General features: G+C 39.8%; 1 protein-coding gene across 1 annotated transcript in view; it reads right to left on the bottom strand.

Annotated features, from left to right (window-relative positions):
• fstl4 (follistatin-like 4) overlaps nucleotides 1-25,989 on the bottom strand; it is a 232,697-nt gene that overhangs the window by 70,605 nt on the left and 136,103 nt on the right. The window contains exons 5-6 of the mRNA XM_022190937.2: nucleotides 11,914-12,104; nucleotides 7,529-7,649 (exon numbers count right to left, since the gene is read on the bottom strand). Of these exons, the coding sequence (XP_022046629.1) occupies nucleotides 7,529-7,649; nucleotides 11,914-12,104 (312 nt within the window). The remainder of the gene's footprint in view (nucleotides 1-7,528; nucleotides 7,650-11,913; nucleotides 12,105-25,989) is intronic.

Genomic DNA, 25,989 nt, shown 5'->3' with positions numbered 1-25,989 from the left:
GGCAGACTGCAGCATGTGTTTTGTTCTGCTGAGATTGGCTGTAATCTGTATCTCTTCAGGACCTGCGCTACCAAGGCATTGAGAGGGGCAGGATTACTAGGGGCTGATGCCTCCCCCCCAGACATAAACATTTAGAGACACTCCCCCCGGGCAAAAGGCTCCAGTCCCTCAGGACCAAAACCTCAAACCGCAAGAGCAGTTTCTTCCCGTCTTCAACTGGTCTCATCAGCAAACCCTGACATGGACATTTATCAACCCTTCTCTCCATATACACAACATGTCCCTTAATGTAAAGCGTCCAGATCTGTCTTACTGTGTTACAACAACATTTCTTTTGTCCTTGCAAACTGCACATATCCTGCATTATGTGAGCATTTGTACAGTTCATGTTTTGGACACAGCTGTACAAACTGTGCAGCTACATTACTTTATCAACAGAAAAATTATATATTGTACATTTTGTTTACTTATTGGGACTGTTTTATTCATAATTACATTCCTTAACTTGCAATGTTTATCTTTCCTTTATTTTTTTATTCTTAATCTTGGTCTTATTTTCATTTTCTTGTATCTTTATTATCAAAATACCTTTAATTTGACTTCCTAATTTAATACTTTATAAACGCTGTAACTGTCACCAAACTGCAGTTCTTAAGGTTTACAGTTTGAAATGATCCTCCACTGCTCAATACAATATAAAAGCATCACAGTCATAGGAATTGAATCCAGTTAAAGATACAAAATACTGTTGATAAACAGATTAATTTCAACTGTGAACAATAAAACCTTAATATATCCTGTCAGGTATACAACTTCTGATTAATAAAAAAAAGAACTCTCTCTAAGCACTAGCTTGGAAAATCCAAACTGAATCTCCATGTAATCTCCTATTCTCCTACATTGTTGTTTGGACTACATGGACTTCAAGGTCGATTTGTTTGTGCGTCACATCCGTGTTATGCTGATTGGTTCTTTGTCGTTCAAGCTGCATTCGTTAGCCCCCCCTTTTTGAAATCGTCTCCTATCATCACAATGCCAGACTGCCTTTATTTGTATTTATATTAATACATAAATGAAGTCAGTCTGGATTTTCCAGGCAATCTAAGCACAGCATGTAAGAAGTAACAGGTAAGCCTCACCAGTCCCTTACCTGTTACTGCAGGTACCTGACACTGGGTAATTACCCAGAACAAAGACGAGACTTGGAAGGCACTAGAAGGCCCCTTATACACACCAGCAATTAGTTGTAAAGGTCCACTGAGTGGTAATGAGGCATCAGTCACAGGCTAAGGGAACATGGGCAAGGAAAAGGATAGAAAGGAAAGAAAAGCAAAAGAAAGAAAGGGAAGGCAAGAAATAACAGGACAGGAAGGAAAGGAAAGGAAAGGTATCTGAAAAGAATAATAGTCAAAGTACAAAAGAAGTATTGGAAGCAAGGAACAGGAAAATAAACAGGAGGGAGGGAAAGCAGAAAAGACAACGGTATGGCAAACACAAAATGGACAGGGAACAATAGAAAGCCGAGGAGTGGAAAAGGTGGAGGAAATGCTTTTTGTGTGGGTGAATAAGGAAACTCCAAGACTTCCACTTCCACTTCAAAGTCACTTTGCTGTTGACAGCTTAGCTGGAGGTCTCTCACCCACTTGGCTGTCAGAGAACAACAGGCTCCCCTTGTAAAAGTGATATCTGATCTCAGCAAGATCATTTGTGCAGATTAAGGGCAAACTTGAGTAACATAAAAGATCAAACCTTGACAGGAGCCGCCGGGCTGCAACACAAAGATATTATCTTGCAACACAGGCACCAGGAGTCACTTAGAGCTTCTTTGTACATACACAAAGCATAGCATGGAGACAGAGCCCAGCAGGACCCATGTGAGAACATCTACGTTCCAGAGCCGTGGATAATGCACATAAAGTAGAGACAGACTGCCTACCTGGGGATAATAAAGTTTATATAGCTGTCTATGATCATTCTGATCTTCTAACACCATGGAAAGTGTGAATGACAATAATGTGCTTTAACAGGCCATAAATGCAAAGATGTGGCTACTCCACTTAGGTAACAATTTGTGTTTGTTTAAACTATTTTCAGGAAACACTTTGGTTTGTGCGATATTATTAGCCAAGCCACTATCTGACATGTCACTGAATACCATAAACTGCATATAAAGTTAGAAAACCCCCTCAGTTTCACGTGACTCCATCTCAATCCCAGCTAATCCAAAAATGAGCAAAGAGGTAGCTCATTAGTGGAGCTGGTAAAAGCCATGCAGATGTCTTTGGGTTGCTGACTGTCCTGTGACGGCACCCACCAGCCACTCAAAACCACAGAGACTAAAACTCTTTTTTGTACTAGGCTGTAAATATGTACATTTCCACAGTAAAGTTGGGTATTTTAACATAGATTTTATGGGAACTGACTTGCTTTTGGAGCCAGTCTCAAATGGCCATTCAAAGAACTGCAGTTTTGGGTACGTCCATGTTTTATTCATTTTTTAACTCCTCAGGTCACTCCTTGCATGTAACAGATAACAGTGGCGTACTCCATGATGCGATTTTCTGAATGACATTAGATATAGTAGTTTTGTGAGTAGTTGGCTTATCGGACAGCAAGTTAACAATTAAAATGACCTGGGTTAGCATTACTTGTGTGTATTTCATTAGATAAAAAGAGAACAAAGGTAAATATGTGCAACTAAACATGAAATAAACAAAGCTTTGTTTTATTGTCCCACCAGAGCACATGCTTTCTGCCTGAATAATGGCATAAACAACAATTTCCATGATTCTACGCTACTTCACAGCGTCAAATATTGTCTGTTGTTATTGTTTTGATTGAGAGACCCCTAGTGGCAGAAATTCAATATTGTGCATTTAATTTTGGCTTCACATACACAAAAATGCACATGAAATCTCCCTAGAATCCCAGCGACACTGGCTATTTTTAAGGTATTCATTATTTAATGAATAAATATAGATGCATTTAATAGTATATAGCCCCTGTGCAGGTCACGGATATTTCTTCATCATTACATAAGGCCTGTCGAACCTGTTAAACTTTGTCCAACCCTCACTGCTCTTTGTCTCTCAACAGCTAACCAATTACAACTATCTCATTTCTTTCTATTTCCACTTTCTCTCATTTCTCCTGCCGGCCTTTCCCCTCCTGAGAGGAAGGAGAAGCTCCTCTCCATTCATCCACCGCCAGCACTGTATTCATCTTCCCCCTATCACTGTGCTCAGAATTCCCTCATCTCCACACGATACTCTTCTCTTCCTCTATTCTACCCCGTCCTCCTCGCCCTCCCATTCTCTTCTTCCCTCTCTGTCTCCACTTCACCCGCTTGATTAATTAGTTGGAGCTGCTGAGTGGCTGTGCCAGTGCAGCTCAGCATCTCCATATAATTCCACTCTTAACTGGAGTCATGGAAAACAAATAGACTAACAGTGGAGAAAACGCTTAGAGGGGTAGACCTGCATGTGTGAGAAAGATGGAGGAACAGCGGGAACCTCAGAAAACTAGTCTGGTCTTATAAAAGCTTGCCAGCTTTTGCAAATAATAAAAAATGGCACCACTGGTTTATTGCACTGCACCCTAACAACTAAATGTTACGAAGTCCGACAAGCAAACTAAATTTATCAGGAAATCAGCAACCTTGACCTCTTCTTACATTTCAAAATACTTCAGACATTTTTCTACTGTAAAGTTAACCAACAAGTAAAAAAATATTCCACTTTCATCAGTGAAAACAAAGTTAGACTGCTCTTCCAAGACTGACTACTTTCAGGTTTTAATATGACCATTATAACTACAAAGTCTTCAGACAGCAATGTCAGCACATGATGATAGCAAGTGAAGAGATAACAGAAAGATTAAAAAGAACTAAATCAGGAAATTTCTCCCTCTTCTCGCCTTCATTTTCCTCTCTATCTGTTCGGTTAAAATTCTGTTCTATCTTGCTGCTGCCCTGCTGCTTCTTCTCACATGTCGTCTTCGTCCGTTTGTTTTCTTCCTTCTCTCCTCTTGTGCTCTCTTAATTTGTTGGCTTGATAACCCAGAGTCACTCGTGGAGATTTTGCGAAATAAACAAGCCTGGCATAATATGGCAGTCTTTGTATCCATCACTGTTTATCCTTGTTCAGCTGCTTGCCTGCTGGCCTCTGCAGGATCTAAAGAGACTCCAGCAGACCCAAAGTTTTGGCCTTTAAGTCAGCTTTTAAAGTTTTGACCATAATCACACACTAAAGCCTCTAATTTCATGGCGATAAATTGAAGGGTAGCGGCCAATAACGCTGCAGCGGTGTGACGATACTGATGTAGGTGTGTTGTGAAGTTTCCCTACAGCGTTCAGTTTTGAACAGGGCAGTAAACCTGAGACACAAAACTAGCCGACAAATCTCTTCCCTCTTATCCGGAGAGCCACTAGATAGGACACAGACTGACAGTTGCAATCGAATTATGCTGGCATGATATGAGGAAAATATAAATATGAAGTTGGGTTACGACAAAATCATGGAGTAATTTGTCTTGGAATAATGAGGATATCAGCCAAAAGGATAGGCAGACTACTGAAGGTGTATTTAATGAATCCATGTGCTGTACAACCCATTTTGAACACCAGAAACTGTGGAAAAGCCAATATTATAAATCTAGCACAGGTGTGTCAGGCTTCACATTTTCAAAAGGTTACTAACAACATACAATGCACATGCAGCCCATGTATCACCGCAGGGCATCTTTCTACACAACACATGCATCCACAAAGGAGCTCCGACCTTGTGCGACCGTGTATATTGCATCTGCAGGCTACAGATATCTCTCAATAAGCCTGCTCACTTATCGGCTTCAGTGCTAATGCACTGTTGTCTTTCACTGAACAGTTAATGTGAATCATCATCAGCTGCAGCATCTGCGGCGACGTCCGTGAGGCAAATTCCTGCACATTTATTATTGTGTAATTACGGTGGCTCTAATTCGGATGCAAAGGGCACGTGTACAAGCAAATCCACTCCTACACAATGTTGACACTGTAATAAATGTTAGGAAATGGAACCCTGTGAAACCGAACACCATTAGGAAACCACAGTGCTGATTTAAAGCTATTATGCTGTTATCTCTACCCTGCAATAAGCTCTATGAAAGAATGTTGATTCACAGAACAAGAGGTTTCTTGCTTTATTGAGCAAAACCGCAGACTTATGGCATTAACTGTGATATATTTAGCACAGATATAATGTTTAGAAAAAATGTAACTTTGCAGCTGACTGAGAAAATTGTAATAATCCACTGTGGTAATATAGAGGCATCGATGCTACATTGCTTCCTTGAATTTTGTGGCTATAACCTTACATTATATACTGCTGATCACTTGTAAAACTGATTATTTAGGGTTTAAAAATCTCTCCTTGGTTGTACTGATTGGATTAGAGCACCGTCTAAATGCCCGAGACACAAATGTAAATGTGATTGCTGTCTCCCAGTAATTGCCTGTAATACATCAGTAAAAACTTGGTCAGCATCATTCTTGGATTTTAATTATTAATCCATACTCTTGGAAAAAGAAATAGGCATTTAAGTAAAATCCACTTAACGGAGGTGCCAAGGAGGCAGCTGAGAAACATTAAAAAAAAAGAAAAAGAAATGGCCACAAATAGAGCCTCCTTGTAAAATCTAGAATGAGGAGGTGGGGGGTGGGATCAATAGAAATGTAATCATCTCAGGAGAATTCTCCGGGCATATTCTTCTCTATTCAATTTGTGGTAAAATAAAAATAGATCCAGGTGGCAACAGAACAGAGCTTTGTAAAGCGGCGTGCTTGTCAAGGTTTATATGTTAAATAAGTCAAAAGCAACACAGGGGGCAGAATAAAAGCAGAGAGAGAGAAAAAAAATAGCAGCGTTTCTTAACAGCGCAAGTTCAGTGACTGTGGGAACAACAGTGAAGCAGGATTTGTCTTCTTGGGAAATGGCCAAAGGGTTCTGATTCTTACATCAAAGCTACAAAGCAGAATGATAGCGGTAACCATGAAAACTAAAGGACTGCTGAGTATGCTTTCTACCCTTGTGCTTTGAGTTACACGATCACCACAACATGACTACAGCTGGTATTTCAAATGTTTGCCTGAGATCAAGCTCTTGGTTTGACAGGAGAATATCAACCAGGGAAAAATAACCCTCTCACCTTATTTAGGTCCATCGTTTGCTTTCTATTTTCCAATCTTATGTCCATATTGTGAATTTCCACCCTGCTAAGCACACCTGTGATTCCTGGCTGCTCTGAATCCCAGACCAGCTCACTGCAGAGAGCTGCTTCCCAGGAAAACACACACACACATACAAAGTTACACAATTCAACACCATCAACATTATCCAGAACACCAGATGTGCCACTCAGCCATTATTACTCCCACTCGGTGTTGCCTTTCTCCAGCCCAACAGTTAACCTTGAGCACCACCTGATCAATAGCTTGTATTATTGGTCCCAACCCACTTCCTCAACTGCTTGTCAAACATAAAATGCATTGACGAACCCGACCAAAAAAAAACCCCGCAGGCAGACCTGTAGGTAGATGAATACCATGCAATGTCTGCTCATTGCCCATCTGGAAGGTGAGAGCAGTGCAACTGATAATAGGAAGATGGTTCCCACTAAAACCAGTCATTAGGAGGCTAAATTAATAGTGAGGCTTAATGGACCTGCACAAGCTGAAGGTAAAGCCTTGGAAATGGCCACCTGCCATAGCTAACTGCCGGCTTCATCAGCTTTATCGGATTTTACCGCCGTTTTGGATTCAGACCTGGGGTTTTTCGCAGCAGTTTGCAGCGACACGTGGAAGAGAAAAAACACAGGGGCAAATGACAAAAATGAGTTTGAAAACAAAGAGCGGCAGCGGGCTGCCATGGCGTCCTGCAATTTTGATGCTACAGCAACATTAGTGCCGGAATTGTGATTATTGGTCTTAATAAAGTGGAACCTGCCTGGGCTCTCAGCTGCCGCTCAGCCTAAACCCCAAAGGCTATTATGGCTGTTCCAGATGCTATAATCAAGGCCGGGTCTGGGCACATGGACGAGTGTGCAATTATCAATTTATCTGTGGCTGAAACACTTTTATCCTGATGGCCGCTGTGGAGAGGCTGGCTGGATGGGAGGTCACTAGGTTCTAAATAGTTGTGACAGTGAGCTGTGTTTTTGAAGTATGGGGGACATATGTGTTGCACCGGTTCTCAACTAAAGCAAACTAATTGCTCAAACGGTGCTCAAATGCAAACTGGGCTTATAAAGATTTTTTTAAACATGGGGTTAAGGTTACAAATATACATGCATTTAATGGAAATACACCAGGTTTTGCATTTTAAAAGTAGACACTAAATATGCCTTAAGTATGATAGATCACTTTACAGCCTTGCTCTGTTACAAATGCGTTTTATCTTCAATTTTTGACAGAAAATATAAAGAAGGAAAAACTAATGAAGGAGGAAAAGGAGATGGGTAAAACAGACCAAAAAAAAAAAAAAAAAAGACTTACGGAAAGCCGTGTAGAACTCATGCAGGCTGAGGTGGCCATCGTTGTTGTAGTCATCGTAACGCAGAAGGTCCTGCATGGTGCACTCCAAGAGACTGTCCTCCAGGTGCTCCTTCATTGAGATCTAACACACAGTCACATAGAAAGCACTGGATCTTACAACATGTATGCAGAGCATCTGGAAAAGGCACATGATAAAACTATCATACACACTCAAGACGTTTTAAAACAGGAGGTGCCTCATAATTTTTTATTCATTTCATTGCTTTTATTTAACTGCAGCCTCAACATCCAACTGTGTATTTCTACACAGCTGCTAAATCAGACTTGTTTTGTCAATCATTAAACCTACAATACAGCCTTCTAATGAAAGTTTTCACTTTTGCTGCAGTGCAAGAAATGATCAGCAGTAGTTATTTGAAACAAAATGCTTGACCGTATACACCGATCAGCCACAACATGATGACCACTGACAGGTGAAGTGAATAACTTTGATCATATTTGTACTATGTGGTGTTCTGCTGGAAAACCCTGGATTTTGACATCCACGTTGATGAGACGTAGACACCCAAAGAAACACAGTCCCAGAACAAGCACACTTGCTCATACAAATAGAAATCCCAAATGTCACTGGCCTACCTGCGCAGGAAAATGCACCCCAGCACATCGCAGGAACATCTAACAATCAAGGAACATCTTGAGGAACATGACAATTGCCCAAGATGTTGATTTGACCTCCAAATTTTCTAGACCCATTCTGATCAAGCATCAACAGCTGTGGAGCAAGTTAGATTCACAGACACCAGACCCTATAGGACACCCTGAGAGTTGCTCTGGTCCATGCCCAGTGGTTCAGAGCATTTTTGACAACATAAGCGGGACCAGCACAATATTAGACAGGTGGTCATAATGTTATGCCTGATCGGTGTATATTCAGCATAATAAGCAGATTTTAAGATGTACCATTCATTCCAGCAATAATTAGGATGGCATTTCCTTCAGACACAAAATGCCTCATGTGCAACACCCAAATGACAGAGGCTGACACCTTCAGAGTCATTTCAGTCTGGTTAAAATGGTTGGGTCATGGGGGCTGTCAAGTTAGTGCTTTCCTGATTGCTTTCCACTTTAAGACTCTTCTACTCCTACCTACTGCACAGAAGTTAATTCACAGATGTTCCTCTGGGAAGACACACCACTCACTTCTCCATTGTTTGTCATTTATGAGTCTTTTTTTTCCGCTATAGCAGTGCACCTTTCTCAGGGGAGCCATCTTTAAATAGGCGATGTTAAGCAGTTTCAAGAAGATAAACAGAAGGCTCAGCCTCTGTCCAATAACTCCACTTACAATATATTCTCCACGAAAGCCTACCAGTCGCCAATAAAACTGTCTGTCAGTGCAGGGCTATATATGTATATATTGTTCATACTTGAAAGAAGAATTCTATGTTTAAGTGTTTATGGAGCATACAAACATGATGCTTCCCCTAATCATCTCAGTGCTCATATTTTCATGGCAAGTCTTTACGAAGAAAAATAACCCTGGTTAGTGTAAAAATAAACAGATGGGATCTGTGCAAAGTAAATCATTGTGTTTGGATACGTACAGCAAATGTACAGACTACAGTCTGTTTCAAACAGCCCACACAAAATGTTTTACGGATGCTAAATGTAACGGGTTTCAAAGCATCCAAATGACTCTGCAAGAAGAAGAGGGTCTTAACTACAATTTGGTATGTATGTGAAGGCTAAACCTTTTACTTTTTAATCACATTTCTCACAGTTTCACCCTCTGAACCCAAAACCTGCAGGCGAGTTTGAAATCTTGTTTTCCTTTTAAATAATCACTAAATTACACCACTTACAGAGTCAGAAACTGTAGAAACAGGAAAAAAAAAATCAGACTGTCAACTTCCTAACAGTTAGTGAATGCATCATGCATGTGGTTCCATCAAAAGAAATACCAAAACGTCAGCTAAAAAGTATGAGATTCCATCAAAACCATTTTATTCTCCTTTAAAAATGTGCCAAAAGTAAACCTGTGCACATGGAGGTCGTGTTCACATAGAACAGATAAGAGATATTAAAAAGAAAATACTTGATCAATAAAGTAATACAGTGCGCAAAATACTGCACAATGGAGCAAACTGTCAGCAAGTTGTGAAAAGATACATTCTGCATGGCGAGTTTTTGTTTTTTTTTTAGATTTAGCATTTATGACATTTTTGCCATGCTGCACAAAATTTATTTTTGAGTTTGCTCTACTTTTAGCCGTGCTTGTGCTGTTTCCATTAAAGGTGCAGGACTTTATGTTGCAGTGAAACATGAAAACACAACAAAAGAAAGTGTTCAGAAACTGCTTGGTATTCAGAGGGTTAAATTACTCTGCTCCTGTTGCACCTTTGCTTGTGTTACACTGGGTGGAACTATGCATGTGAGTAAGTCGTGAACTTCGGTTGATTCTCTCAGACTAGTAAAGCTTTCTATAATCCAGGTAAGTGGCATGTCCTGACACTGAGAAAGCTTAGTCTGTAGTCAGCTTGGCTTACAACCTGTTACACCTAGGAATTTTGTTGCTGCAGTTTGATTTTTAAAAAAAAAAAAATTTCTTCTTATTGTTTTTTAAGTCAGCCGGGCCTACTTTTTTAGTTTTATATGTAGACTCGACTCTGCATTTAGACTAAAGTCATTTCACACAAATAAAATAAAATAAAATAAAAATTCAAGTCAGCAGAGGAGTCAACAAAAAGCCTTGTAGATGGACAGCAGTTCAACTTCAGGCCAAAATGCAGACAGAATAAACTAAATTTGAGAGTTTTTGTATGGTAATAATACAAAAAAAGTCTGCGAGAGACAAATTAACTGTGTGGTCTTTTAAAAAAAAGTAGATGGTGTTTTTAGGTCAAAATGTTAATAAGATAAAGCAAGTTGTGTGCTTAAATTCTTAAATTATCCAACTCTAGAAATATAACCCCTCTTTCTTGCTTTACCTTCTCCAATTGATTATTTATGCAGCCGTACATGTGACATGGCAGATTAAAGGATGTAACAAATGCACTTTTATGTTGCTGCCCGCGGCTGACTGCAGCCATGTGTCCACTGTCACAGACTGATCTGACCTTGGGCATTTGAATAAAACTTTCCAAACCCGAAGCGCAGGACTTGAGCCTTCAAGACCATCTGTGACAGATCCCAAAACTGGGGACAGTCTGGATGGATGACGGGAATTCATCTTTGATCCTGAAAAGCGTCATCTGAGTGAAAATGGATTTACGAATCCCTACAGGATAAAAACGTCCTATGTAGAGATTTCCTTGTGAAATGTCAGCATTATTAATACTTTGCTAGACCCTCGACAAAGCTCTGCTACATAGACAAAAGTCGCTCAATCTTTTTTAACATTAGAGATGATAAACCTTGTTGTAATTCACAACCACAGTGAGATAACAAAAGATGAATTAATGTGGCATTTTTGGAACTATATCTAGCTTCACTCCTCTAATGAGCTTATTTTTCTTTCTTATAATATGGCCGCTCTCTTTCAATTTCCATATAACAATAAAGAGCTACAGCACATTTAAAATGCCTGACATTAAGAATTTCACAATTTACTCTTCCTGTTGCAGTCTGCGGTCCAAAGCGGCTCTGACATGGATCCTGGCAGAGTGGCTATCACCGAGATCATGGCACTGGCTGGGAGGAGTCTAATTAACACCCATCTCCGATGCCCATTTCCTGATACCAGATGATGCTCGCAATAATTTAATTTCCTCACCATGCGAGCGTCAATGGCAATTCTTTCTACAGCTCCCCCATTGTTTCCCATCAGACCCTAGTGGGTAGATAAGCTCAGTAAACATTTCTCATTGTTTAACAAGATGACTAAATGTTCCAGTCATGAGCCACTGACTTCACTTTATAGTTTGACCGTATGTCACGGGGAGCCTAAGAAGGAAAAATGAGGCTGACAGTCATCCAGTGTGAACAGGGATCAGTTTATATTTTAAATGTAAAGGATCTCACTGAAAAAGATTCTCATTCTGCCAAAAAAAATTTCCTAACAAAAAGCTAATAGATCTTCCCAAACTTAGTTCAAATATAATTTCTACTTCTAAACCGTTGGATGAGGTTTGAAATCTATGGTTTTGTTTTTCTCAGTCTTTCTCTCTCATATAATCAAACTGAGGTATAAATTACTCTTGAATTCAGAGAAAGGGCTCTAACATGGACGGTAAAGCCATCCCACTTGAAAAGCCTTCGTTGGGAGATTTAATTCAAGCATTCTCCCTCTCTTGTCCATATGTTTTCTTTTTCAGTCAGTCTTAACCTTGCATTTGTTCATCCTTACAGCTTTGTGATCAATCAGGCCATGTCAAATCGAGACCCACCTTTTCCAGTTCATCACTGATCAGCCGGCCGTCCTGGTTCACATCCAGGTATTTAAACATGGTGTCCACCAGCGCTCGCTTCTCCTCCATGTCTCTCTGCTGCTCCTGCTCTCCAGTGTTCAGCACTTTCGGCTGCATATCCAGCAGCGTGCTCTTCAGCCTGTTGTACTCCGACATGGTGCATGCATTGCCTGCGAGAGTAAACACACAGATATGGAAGAAAAGACATTTGATTAACCTCAATTATACAAACCAAAGGTGTAAATTGGATTTAACGTGTTTGTGTGTTTTATAGTGGGAGGAGAGGAAAGGGGGTGAGAAGGATAGATAATGTGCATATTTCCACATGCATGTGCATGTCCTTGAGTGTTTACTCATTTAAAAAATGCGAGTTTTTTGTTTGCATAATTTGTCTGACAGCGTTTTTGGTGCAGGGGGTCCAATTAATTACAAGTAATCCTTGAATCCACATGAAAACAAAAGGTAAACATCCTCATTTAGACCCTCTCAAGCTCCTTTTCCTGCTTTGCTATGGGATTAGAGCACATGAATCAAACCAGGCCGAGCGTCTATAGCTCTTGATGCTCTGCGAGGCTCTGTCTGATGAGGATATGCAGAGGAAATGAAAGACCACAAATTAATCACGGGCAGCACTCTGCGTTTATTCTTCACACTTGAAATCAATGATTATGCAAAACACGTTTGTCACATGCTGTGAGGGACTTGATAATAATGAAGAGCGGGCAAGGAAATAAGCACTAGAAACAGAGAAAAGACACGGTTTTCCTTTTCTTCTGTTGCATCGCTCCTTTGGTTCAGTATCACCAGAGCCTGGCTTGACTGCAGCATGAGGGATTCTGATTAGAGGGTGAAAAGGAGAGAGGCCTACATGCAAGTCAGAAGCATGGCAAGGCGAGAATAAAATCTAAAAAAACCTCCCTGATGTGAATAAATCATTTAGTGACATTCCTGCCTAATCATTGCAGAGCAGGAGACCCCCTTCTGAGAGGAGATGGGAATGGATCTCATTGCTTAATGTCCTCTGACAACTCAACAACCATGAAAGCCAACAAATGCAAAATTAGGGAACATGGTGAGCTTAATAGACTCTTGAAGTTTAGTCTCAGCATCTCCTTTTGATTCCAAACCCGCAGCGGAGGGGAGCGCTGTCAAATCACATCTAAATTTGTTAGCACAACTGTCCCTGCAGCAAAGTCAACAAGAATTCAACCGTGCTACAGCAGAAAGTCAGCGTCCTACTGTTGTACTCAATGTTAAAGTGCACATTAAACATGCACATATTTTCAGTCTTATGCATATGTATACATCCAGAAGGAAACAAAGGGTTTCCTGGTGTGCAGAATGTCCCTTCATCTCAAGAACAGCTCAGGGACACCAATGATTAAGTCCTCAGCGACTTCTGAGAATACACAATCTACATTTCTGTCTCTCGTGCTCGGCCTGACTTGTTCTCATCACTGCTATCTGTGTTATGAAAATAGGCATTCCAAGCAAGATGAGGAGTCGACAAGGAAAAAGAAAATGAAACTGTCCCAAAATAAAGACGGATCAGTGGTTTGCTCAAACAGCTTGAAACCTTCAGATGGGTAAGCAAACAAAGGAAAAACCAACATTGTTCTCCAGCCTTGACAACCCAAAGTTCCACTGCAGACGTGCTAAATTACAATGTGAGTGTTTTTGAAAAGTGAAAGTATGAGAATTTACTTGATCTCTACCAGAAAGTCCTTCGTAGCTCTGTTTGAAAAGATGAGGCTGGTATTGTTCTACATTTTCTTCTTGTCAATGAACACCAAGAAAAAAATTAAACCAAGAAAATGTTAGTCTTTCTTTCAAACTTTTCCAAAGACTCACGATACATATCTTTAAAAAGAGCCACAAATATCTACTTTAATTTCTAATAGAGGATACATAATATCTGAAAAAAGTGGAGCATGTCATCTTTCAGCAAACTTCACAAAAGCAGGAGTAAATTTCTACTGTGGACTATTTTGAGTTACATAATAACATGCATTTACTCTCTGTACTTAACAACAGCTATCCAGTGTTTCATAAATGATCCAAAGATAACTACTATTTTTTGGAACAGTTTTTGGGGACATCCTGCTTTGATGAACTACACACAGAAGTGCCTCTAATTTGTAGTACTCAGATCTGGTAATCACGTATCTATCAGAGTGTTTTGCTTGCTGGTGGACATTAGTTAAAAAAATAGCAAGTTCTAAAAAGGAAATAATCAATCCAATAAATCTCCCTTTCATTTCAGTATGACATGCATTCACGCTCGCACATGAATACACATGCAAAGACAAAGTCAAAGAAACACACACCTCAACAACAATGACCCTTCTATTTAATACAACCCAAAGGCGCACACACCTGTGCGACAAAGACAATGTGCGCTCCTTTCTGCAAGCAGGCAGTCAAGTCAAGGTCTTGGCTAAATCCCTGTTCAATGTTATTCCTGCGAGGGGAATGAGGCGTGAGATGGCTCAGACATGAGGGATCATCACCTAACTGTCATCCCTGTCCCTGTGCTGGAAGGACAGAAATAAATTAACACCCGAGCACTGATTTACATCTTGTCATATATAGAGAGAACAATCCTCTCTTTGCTCAGCCTTACTCTACCCCTGCCAGTATCTATACTGAGGGGAAAACTGTGAAATAACATTTAGAATGAAATTCTACTCTGTAAAAAAAAAAATCCTCATACATTTGACATTGTGCCTATGATGATGGACAGATGGCAGTTGATTAAGATCACAAGTTGTTTTAATGACCTAATGATCTCCTTACCTCTCCAGAATTTTTATTATTATTATTTTTTAAAATCTGTGTCCATGGAGAGAAAATAAAATGTTACACCTGGATGTTACAGTGAATCTGCCTCACTTTATTTTCTGTAGTGAACGTCCTTTGATTCAGTCTCTCAATCTGCTGAGCGCAGCAGCTGCAGCAGCGGCGGTAGAGAAATATCTGTATTACAGTGCATCCACCCCTGACTCTAACACTGTTTTATTGTTCTAGAGGGACTAGGACTCTCTTTATTGCCCGTTTGAAATGTTAGCTGCTTAAGTGAGTGATCTGAAGCTGCTCGCACCATGGACGCCCAATGTCCCGGAGACGGAGCTACTCTCCACCGCTCAGAGCATCCTCCAAGCTCTCACTTTATAAATGTCAGGCAGGGGAAAACAAACAGAGAGACGAAGAGCCAGGGAAGAAATTCTCTGTCAAGCTGAAGGGAAGAAGCTGTATGAGAGGACAGAAAGTCCTAGGTAGTTAAAAAGTTGATTGATCTTAAAGGTAGACCAAAAAAAAGGCAAATTATTCACAAAATATGGTGGAAGTAAAAGCATATATGTATAAGGATTTTCAATGTGACATTGTATGAATTTTACCATGGAAAATATAGTCATTTTCTAAACTGAAATCCCTCTAAATGTTGTAGTAGTGGGAGCTGACATCGAAATGTTTATTATCAACAAATATGGCAGAATGGTGGGAGTTTTTGTAATCATCCTAACCAGTTTTGAAAAATCCAGTTTAAGTGCAGCATTCTGCTTGTTAAAAATGTATAGTTTAGTCAGTAAGCTGTCCACAGGGTACACCGCCTCTTGTCCAATGTCAGAGGGCATAGCTAATGAATGGATTGATGGATGTTTAATCAATTTCTCCTCTTTGCTTTTAATTACCTGAAATATATTTAGTTTTACACATCGCAAGAGGCCCTTGCTGTTGAGTACAAAGGGAAAGTACAAGAATGAACAACAGTTTTAAGCAAATGTTCTCAAAAAAATCTGAATATTTTCTGCTAAAACCTGCAAACCAAAAAAAGTGGAAGATCAGAGAATCTTACCTTGTTTATTTAAATGTCTAAAAATGAACACATCGTATAAAACGTTTTCCATGTCTGATCTGTCAATAAGACATTTCTTAAGACCAGGGCATGAAAAGCATCAGAACTGAGCAGCCATACATGTACCGCCAGAGCAAGTCAGATGCGTATGAATCAAAGGAGGTAAATTTTTTCTCCTGTACTTATTGGATGAGCTCTTGGCTCTGGCTGAAAGATGGAGGGAGGGAAGGGAAACCCAAGGCATCAATCCTTCAGATGATGAAACCTCCCTACAATGCCCTCCAGGATGTAAAACTGCTCTCTGTTAAATTTGTGTCTGCCTGACCTCCTCTGGCTGAAATGATGGGATTATTTACTGCCATGCTGTCTGTGTGCTGCTAATATGCAATAGTGATGGACCTCCCTTTCAGATAATTATGGATATGATGGATGCTCTTTGCTCCTGAGGGCAGCAAGGTCTACGAGAGCAGAGCCAATCTTCGAAGGGTGACACAAGTCACAGGAGAGCCTTATATTGCATAATCGCTGTTGGCAGCTGTATAAATTGGCTTACTGTGAGCTTCATAGTCTATCTAGCATTTCTTCTGTAACTGTTGTGACGGAAAACACTAAAACCTTTAACTTGCACCATGTCAACATTCATCATGCTGTATTTTTAATATATTTTCTAACCTTTTTCTCTAAATTTACGACATTTAACAGCTCTTTGTATGACAGATGTAAGACAGAAATAGTTCTGTAGAACATAACATGTTACTTTTGACGATCACTTTTCCGTTCAAGCTACAACATAAAAACTACTTGCCTGTGCTTAATATATCACTGTGAACCCAGTATCTTTGGATTTTAGACTATATTTTTGTGGAAAGCAAACAATCTCAGTATATCTTTTGGATTCTGGGAACTTTATGGACTATATTAGAATTAAAAACTCAAAAAGAAAGTTGAAGTTTTTTTAAAAAGACCTCCTGCCTTTGGTGATCCATGGTTATTGATCAGTGGTCGACAGGACTCCTTTCAAAGACAGCACACATTAAAAGCTATTTTGTTATTAACTCACTGAATGTTTTCAATGTGAAGCAGCAACAGTAGGAAATATTCAGGTTGAATTGAATGGTAAAAGGTTGTATTTATATAGCGCTTTACATGATACGTCACATTCACACACTGATAGCGGAGGCGGTAACCACGACCCACCAGAAGCAATTAGGGGTTCGGTGTCTTGCTCAGGGACACCTCAACATGAGCTCGACAGGCCGAGGATCGAACCGGCAACCTTCCAGTTACAAGACGGCCACTCTACCCACTGAGCCATGCCAATAATATTCATGCTTAACTTCCTGTGAATCTGTTGTGGGTCTGCAGGTAATATGAGCACATCACAGGAAAGGTAGACTCTGCCAGTAAGACATCTAATTTCTGAATGCAAATACATTCAATAGTTATTTTACAAAGAAGTGAACCATAAATAGTATTACAAAGTAAATTAAAAGCCTTAAGGCCTGTAAATGAATAATTATTAATGAATAACATAATATTTATCCTTAGTTGCACAGAGAAATTCAGCTAGACATGAACCTCAGTGAGCTAAAACATTCTGGCCACTCACAGATGAAGCAAATAAATATTTTGTTCACACTATGCAAGTCGTGGTCTGGGAGTTAGTAGACATTAGATCAACAGTTTGTTCTTGTAGTCAAGGAAGTGTTGGAAGCAGGTCAAATTGATAGATGTAAAGGCAGAGCAAGGTCCAGTCCTCATTGTCAGAAGACTGGATCCAAGCTGAGTCTTCTGGGTTTGTCCTGATAATTATTTACAGTGGTCCGGAAAGGGACCAACCATGACATAAGGTACTGTTGGAAGTGCTGGAATTTGCAGCTTACAAGATTTAAAACATCTGCTGCCAACATCTTGGTGCCTGATACCACAAAACCAGAGTTTGTGTCGATTCAATGCCTCAGTCGGTGGGTACAATCAACAGCATATTAGGTAAAGGTGGTCTTAATGCTCTGGCTTAACAGAATATGCATTGAAGAATGTAGCAGGATTAATACAACAAAATTTGTGACTGTATTCAACAGCAGGAATTCTGTTCACCAGATGAATCCAAGCACAATGTGACACATTTTCCTGGAACAGTAAAAAAAAAAAACAAGAGGAAGAAAAAAAAAACACAGTATATTTCCATAAACATGAAACCATGGAACAATACCTGTCATTATTCAGAAACAGCTTGCACAGCATCCATCTACACAGAGCAGCAGGAGGAGCGTGTGGAGGTGGAGGGAACTTGCAGCAGCCTGGGTTTACATCGGCAGCAGCACGAATGATCAGTGGAGTAAGACTATGGAGCTGTCTAGTTATAAAGACCTCGCTGACTGTTTGAATATGACTGTGGATCGGAGGAGTCAGCTGCTAGGATCAGCTGTGAGCCGTCCCAGCTGACCATGATGACATATCATGGTCAGACTGATAGATTAAACAACCATGATATTCCATATGGAACTGTTCTGGGGAACTTGTCATTGACAGTGTGAGCAATGATCCAGAACCAAGCCAGTAAAAACGTAATGATATATAGTTTAAAGTGACTCCCACATTTCTCAGTTAGTACAGCACTCGCACTGATTTAAAACGATGCCTCTACATTTCTGCCAGTTTCCTGCACCATACATCCAGCGAGAGTGGATCAGTGTTTGCTCGGGAAGCCTTATCAGAGCCTGTGCAGCTTGGCACTGACTAAATGAGGAATCCATCGCAACACCAAAGTTATTGGCAAAGCAGTGAAGGAGAAATAGTACAGTAGCATTCACGACTGTCTGCCTGCCTATCTGCCAGCCTATCATCTAGAACTGGCACATCAGCACTATACACAGCTGCACTATATCTCTTACTCTCTCTCCCCACCTCTGGATCCATTTCACTCTTCAACTCACTCTCACAGACAATCACATCAGTCTGAAGAAAAGTGCGACTGACAGGGACGTGCAAAGTTTAATACTTAGGTTCCAATAACTGCTACCTTTAAATCAAGTTCATACTTACTAATATCATTGGTACTATTGGCACAGTTACTGCTGTTTTTCTAATGACTGTTATGAAAAAGACTGCTGAGCCCCAATTTCTCAATTTAGAATGTCTTTTTTCATTTGAGCACAGCAGCAGGAACAGCTGTTTTATTACAGTTTTTCTGAATTCAAGGTTGTAAGACTGTTCTTGACCTGTGCTGATGATTCACTGAACTAGTACAAAGTGCCCTGCACGGAGGTGTGTACTTAGATTTGTTTTCAGGAATTTTACAGATTATTTGAAGAGAAATATTAATGCACACACTAAAACTATTCTTTATTACTGGCTTTAACTTGTATTCCTGGAACTCATAAATAAGGCTTCATTCTAGGTGCTGCATACTGTTCAGAGTCAGAGTGGCCACTGAGAGAGTTGGTTTCAAAGCAGCAGAAAGCCAACAGTGGAATCATTAGGACTGAAATATCAGCAACACACTTTATCTCCAACAACTATGTTAGTCTCCTGTAATTGGGTGGTTTTTTTTGCTTCTTTAGACAGGGGAAAGCACACCTCACTGTGAGCTACTGCATGGGCAGTGATGTGCATATGAGAGGGTTTTCTGTTAAATAACTCACTGCCTGTCAAAAAAGTTGACTGAGAGAGTGGTATTTGGATAAGTAGCAACATTACAGATACTTGTGTGCCTGTCATGCATAGCCAGTCATTTGTTTTTTGGTGTGTGCTATTAAACTGCAGGATTAAAATACAATACAACACAGTGACACCTGATCAAGTTTGATTTTTCCTTCTTGTACAAGTATTTTTGTGGACATTTGTGCGTTTTGTATTGTCAAAAGATTTACAGACAATGTCCATAATGCATTGTTGGGTCACGATGTTGATGCTGTCAAACCAATAATGTATGCATTTAATAACTGGAACAAATATGCAGAAGCAATGCCTCAAACATACTTGGTACAAATGTATCTCAAAAAAAAAAAACTGGCAGAACAGGAAAATAAACACGTCACTCGTCCAAGTGCCTCCGTTCACATAAATCTCCTAGACAGGCAAGACTATGACGACATACTGAATTGTTTCCTTCTTTGCATGTTCGCTTTTGGTTGTCAATATCTTGCCTCGTAATCATGCATAACAGGACCCATAAAGCAAATAAAAACCAGAGTTTGTTTAGTAAAGGGTCGCCAGCAACAGCACAAAGAATAATCAAATTCTCAATGGCACAGACCGAACATAAATACAGTTGCACTTGCACCCTCAGCCTTGGTGAAGCGGATTTAGTCAAAGAAAATAATTACCAAGCTCCACTCCCGCTAATAGATTCAGACTGGGAACAAGCTCAGGCGTTGATTACATTTTTAGCATCCATCCTCGTTTCTCCTCTGCACCTGCAGTGTACGTTACAGTAATCTCAAGGCCTTTCATAGCCCTTGCTGAGGCCGGCAAGCTGCTGCCTGATGATCCCATGTGTATACAGATTTTAAATTGCCTGAATGAAGGGAATGTTAGAAATGGCTGCCTCTGGCTATATGTGGCCTAACTGAACCCTGTTGACAACAGACAACCCTGGACTAACAACCATGGTTACCCTCCACAAATACTGCAGTGACCTTGTGGAGAGAGTTTTATGGATGACATGAAAGAATAAATACAAGGTAGACTAAAAGTTTTGAAACAGATTGACTCTTAACTGTTTCTTCACATCTACATTAGCGTATTTACTTCTAGTTTAATGGTGAAGCTCTGGTTTTAGGGACAATTTCCTGTCCTTTGTACAAGTTGATGATTATAAGGACCTTGATATTTGAGCCTGAGGCTTCGAAAGCTTAGTGGCGCTAATAAGCACATCACACTACCTCCTCCTTTGTTCCTGACTGACAGGAGATATGATTCATGCTGCTGGAGGTGCTTGTCAGGTAAGGATAATCATCCATCATTTTGGGCATTTGAAAAAACAAAAAAGTAGTTGCTTTTTTCACTGTCAGACAGCTCTCTCAAACTCCACTCTGTGACTCAATGTTTTTCTTTGAGCTTAGCGATAGGGCTCAGAGAACTGTGGTGGTATTATGGACTACATATTTTATACTGTATACTTGTCTTGGAAAGTAATATGGTCTCTCCTTTTTGTGTATGTTCTATGCCACATAGCACAACACATGGCTGGATTAACCTGTGATTGGGCTCTAATGCAAAAATTTGCCATTTCTCAATCCTCACACTTTATACCCAGTTGCTAAAGGAGCCATGGATGTATTTACAGATATCTGAAAGATGTTTTTATCAACAAGGATGACATCTAACGATTGTAAGCATGGATCTGTTCTTTATAGTTTTGATATCATCCTTACTATATCATCAAGTACTTGCAAATGGCACCAACATAGCACACGGCCTAGCCCTGACTCAGCCACAAATCTCAAACTATTTCTTAGACAATTCATAAAATGACAAATTGTGTAAGACAGTTGCAGTGGGCAGAAATCTGGAGAGAAAATGAGATCCTTTCATCAGAAGAACACATGCTTCAAACGTGCAAAAATTACCCAGGCTGAAAGCATTGATTGTGTCAAAAACATTCACACAGGATTCAAAAGCATCTCTCTCAAGTGAAAATCCTACACCTGTCCCACTGTACCACCTAGTCCTACTCTCATCACAGACTTTGTTGATCCTTATACTCATTTATACTTGTCACGGTCTGGTTTTGAAAGCCCATTTCCTTGAATGCCGCTTGTATTTTTGCTTTTTCCTTTTGTTTGTCTTCCCTCCTTTTTTGATTGTCCTCATTAGTTTCATGTGTGTCTTGTTTTCACAATTAGTTTTGTGTGTAAAACTATCTTGTTTCTAACTGGTCTGTTTGCTGACTTGGTGTTCACCTGTCAGTCTTCTTCCTTGTGCCTGTTTTCTTTCACCTGGTTTACCTAAGTTTTTGTACCTTTTTAGCTTTTAGATGTATTTATTGGGTTAGTTTTTCCTACCTTTGAAAAGTAAATTTTTGTTTGATTGAAATGTGTTTTTCCTCACAACATTCCTGCCATCTGTGTCTGCATTTGAGTCCTGAATCTTCTGTGACATAAGGCTGCTCGGGGTCAAATGCGATCGGCTAAAAACACTAGATTTTCCACAGTCAGGAGGAGTTTCATAAGTCTAGTTTCCTTTCAGGACCTTTGAAAATGTTACTGTGGAATTTTTCACCTATGGTGCCAACAGAGGACTACTGATAATACAGAGAGGAACAAGTTGAACAAGCAGATGAAACTGTAGAAAACTTTCAGCTTTCAAGGATAACTCAGGACTTAAATGTAGCAGCTAGTATAAAGTAGAAACTCTTCAAATGACAATCAGTATGGCTGAAATAATGAGGAGGAGTACCGTGTCTTCAGTTTCACCAAGTATGTAGTTGGCATATGCATGTGCAGATCAATGCTGCATAATAATGACACCTAAAAAACAACAAAGAAGGAACAAGTGAAAGACAGGGATGTATGCTCTGAACACAGCTTTTATACTTTCTCCTCAGTCAAAGAGCAAAAGGTTCATCCCTTTTATCTGAAAGTTTTTCTTTCATCTAAATTCTGTCTGTGGATGTATGCCTTAAGAAGACTTCATCTTTCATTCTTCTTTTTTCCTCTATAGGTCAAAACTTTGCTCCAGTGGCAAGTGAACTGTTTTGCGTGGGAGTCTCTTTTGACAGGAGATTCGGGCATTTTTTTTTTTCTCTCACATGCAAAGGTAGCAGTCGCAACACTTAACTACACATCGACTGTTGCTGACAGCGCAACGGCAACACTGATGCTTACTAGAATTTCTACTTTTAGTTTACAGAACTTAGATTTTCTTTGTCAAAGAATAGGGAAACCTAGTACTTCTAACTGCTTCAAATCACAATTCTAAATGAAAATGAGTATTAAAATATTCCAAGCAAATAAAAGAAAGCCTGTATACAGGAAGTATGTGACTTTAATTTTAATGAAAATATTCATTGTATTAGCAATTATTCCAAGTGCAAACCCACTGCATAAAGGGAAAATTAATTTAGTCTCTGATGTTTTCCCAAGAGGCAAGATGAATTGGTGGGCAATGTTTGAGTCTCATATAATCATGCAATTGCAACTGCGATTTCATTACCATCAGATGAAGCAAACATAGGGAGCTAATTTCAACTTTTATGACAGCCCTCAATTATAATGAGTATGTTTCCCCCTGAGCTAATGAGAGACAATGCAATCAGTTGGTAACATAGCCATTTACTTTCCCTCCAATAATCAAAGGACAGTCATTTTGTTGTTGGTACATAAAGGTAAAGATAATTTGTCCCGTTTTCATTCTTTAAGTTCATTACTAGGTCATTGGGGACAGCTGATTGCACATTCAATTATGAAGCACATACAGTAGGTTAGACACAGTTCAGCATTCACTATCAGGCGTGTACAATGAGAGCAGGGACAAATATTTGCTGTGTTGCCTTTCAGTGTCTGTTGTGTTATAAAAACAGACATTTTCATTCTATATATGTATTGGAAAATGCGTTCTTTGGCTCAATCCATTACGTTTACCTTTACCTTGATCTTACCTTAACAAGGCCTGCCAAAAATTCCAATCATATTCAACACATTTTCATTAGCAAAAGTGCTTCATAGCAGCTGTAACGCCTCGAAGATTGTTTTTCTAATTAACTGAAGAAAAGAAAATGTATATATTGAACAAGTTTGAAGACTGCTCGCTACAAATGCAAATGTTTATGCTGAACAAATGTTCACTGTCACTGCGTTCTGTATGTGTTCCTACAACATCCACTCCTGGCAACTAAAGCGTGACAGTTTTTTCTATGATTCTCTTTAGCAAGTCAAAGCAATTGGCTCAAGCTCAGGAAAGACTGTGCATGAAGCCTGGTTTTGTGAAAACTCAGATTATATCCCAACTCTCAACCAGTTCTTACAGCAGCGTAAACCTAACACATAAATGGCACTAATAGGTGTTTTATAAGAATCCCTCTCCGACGTATTTAAAGAGCCACTGGCCAAAAAGACCTTAAGACGTTTGCATTAGTCGCATAATGCAGCTCCAAAATGGCTGCCATTAAAGAGTAAAAACTAAAACAATGTAGAAATGTCAAAGAACAAAGAGTAACGCAGGGAACAAGAGGCGAACAGCTTTTGGTTGGTAAAATATCAGCTGAGTTGTTCAATGTCTTACATTTTTTACTACTTGTTTCCTGTTTTCCTTCACAGTGGCAATTGGAAAAATAAATGTGAGTATGAGACTTTCTCATAAGATACGTCTTTCTATCTCAAATCATCAAATTTTTTGAAACAATTTCTGCTCGACCATTACTGATTTGCTTACATTTTTTATAGTATAACATAACTTAGGAAAATAACTACTTTCTGAAACAATAACAAAAAAGCCACTTCACACTGTCAACACACTTTAATAGTTTAAACAATGCTGATTAGCCTGATTAAGAGGCAAGTAAGTCTTTCTGTATTCTCATACTACCAGAGTTTTAAATACACTGAAAACGAAACTAAATGGAAACACCTACACAGTGTCTAAGAAAAGTTTCTGATGCGCCAGACATAAAACCCCCCAAAAAAACTCTGCCTAAAGAGACATACATCATAAGGATCTGATGGCAGTGTTTGTGTAATTACTCTGACTGCTAGAAAGGCCAGACAGAAGTTCCAAACTACACATTTAAAATGTAAGCGTATGTTGAGTGTGAGGATGTGAATGGTTTGCCCGAAGGTACTGTGGCAGCAGTGGACTGATATTGACTCAGAGGTTTACAACTGGAGTCCTTCACTCTGCCAGCAGGTAGAAATAGTAGCAGAGCAGGTCATTAACCAGAAAACAGAACTAATGAAGGGGGAAATTAACAAAACACAAACAAATAACACATGTATTTCTAAATTCCCTCCCTGGCTTCTGCTGATATGGCTTTCCTGTTTGCACACTGCCTCCTCAGTTAATTATGACAAGATATCTGGGTCACACACATCTGCCACCACTGGGAGAAGTTGTCAAAACCAAAAGGAAAGAAAAGGAAAGAAAGAAGAGACGTGCGTTGTGAAAGTTGCAGTTTACCGTTAATAATGAGGTGACCTGGATGGAGTGAGAGTTATTCAGACCTTTCTGTCTGCAGTTATTTATGGAAATGACCAGAGAAATTTATCATTGGGGCTGGGGCAGTTAAAAAAACATGTACCCCATTTCAACTCTGTCTCATCAGAGAATTGCTTCTAAAATTGGGGACTTTTACTGTAGCTGTGATATTTCTTTCTTCCCCCCTCCATTCAGTCCTTTCCTGATGGTCCTCTTCGTGAATTCATACCAGACTATCAGGGATGAAGGGCTTTGTGACATAACAATTTTACAACATTGGGGAGCTGCTCCTTCAGTCGGCAGCTTGTCAACTGGAATGACATCTTTCAAAGCCCAGGATCCACAGCTATTTAAATACCCATTGGCTTTCTGGCCCCTCTGGATCCCAGGCCAAGCCCACATGTCCCTCCCCTCATGCTCAAGACTGTCACTCACCACAGGCAAACAGGACGAGCTGCCTCTGAGCCACCATGTGTTGACTCATTTCATGTCATGCCATGCAGTTTTCTGATGAATTTCTACTCAAGTCCAGTGAATGTAGTGATTCTTTGTTCTCTTTCACAGAAGACATTTTAATAAACTCAGGAGAGAAAGCAGAAGACAAAGAGATAGCAGGTAAAGCTTTGTATACTTGCTTATTCATATCAGACTGAAATTTCAAAGTGATCTAGATCTATAGGCTTTTGCTTTTCACACTAATTAGGAAAAACAGATCCATCTGAGGAACAATGAGAGTTTCAAAACCACCTGGGAATGTTACTGGTGTAGTGATGAGTGAGCGACATCCTCTTACTGTCCGCTATGCAACACACATCTCGACCTTCACTGTGTGAATGACTGAATGCACAATTTAATGCATATACAAGTGTGCAGGTAAGACACTTAAAAAGGGAAAGGCAAAATGAACTGACAGAATTCATTAAAGCACTGGAGCAAATTTAGGCCAGTTGGTCACATGTACAGTACATTACGGTGTAACACAGTGCACCCCGGAGGACTCGTGCTTGTAGCAGTGACTAATTTGAGAGCTTTAGGGAAACACAGTTCATCACTGTACATTCTTT

Source organism: Acanthochromis polyacanthus, chromosome 17 (genome assembly GCF_021347895.1).
Source record: "Acanthochromis polyacanthus isolate Apoly-LR-REF ecotype Palm Island chromosome 17, KAUST_Apoly_ChrSc, whole genome shotgun sequence".
NCBI lineage: Eukaryota > Metazoa > Chordata > Actinopteri > Pomacentridae > Acanthochromis > Acanthochromis polyacanthus.
Note: the sequence above shows the minus strand (reverse complement) of the source record. Positions and strands in the feature narration are given on the sequence as shown.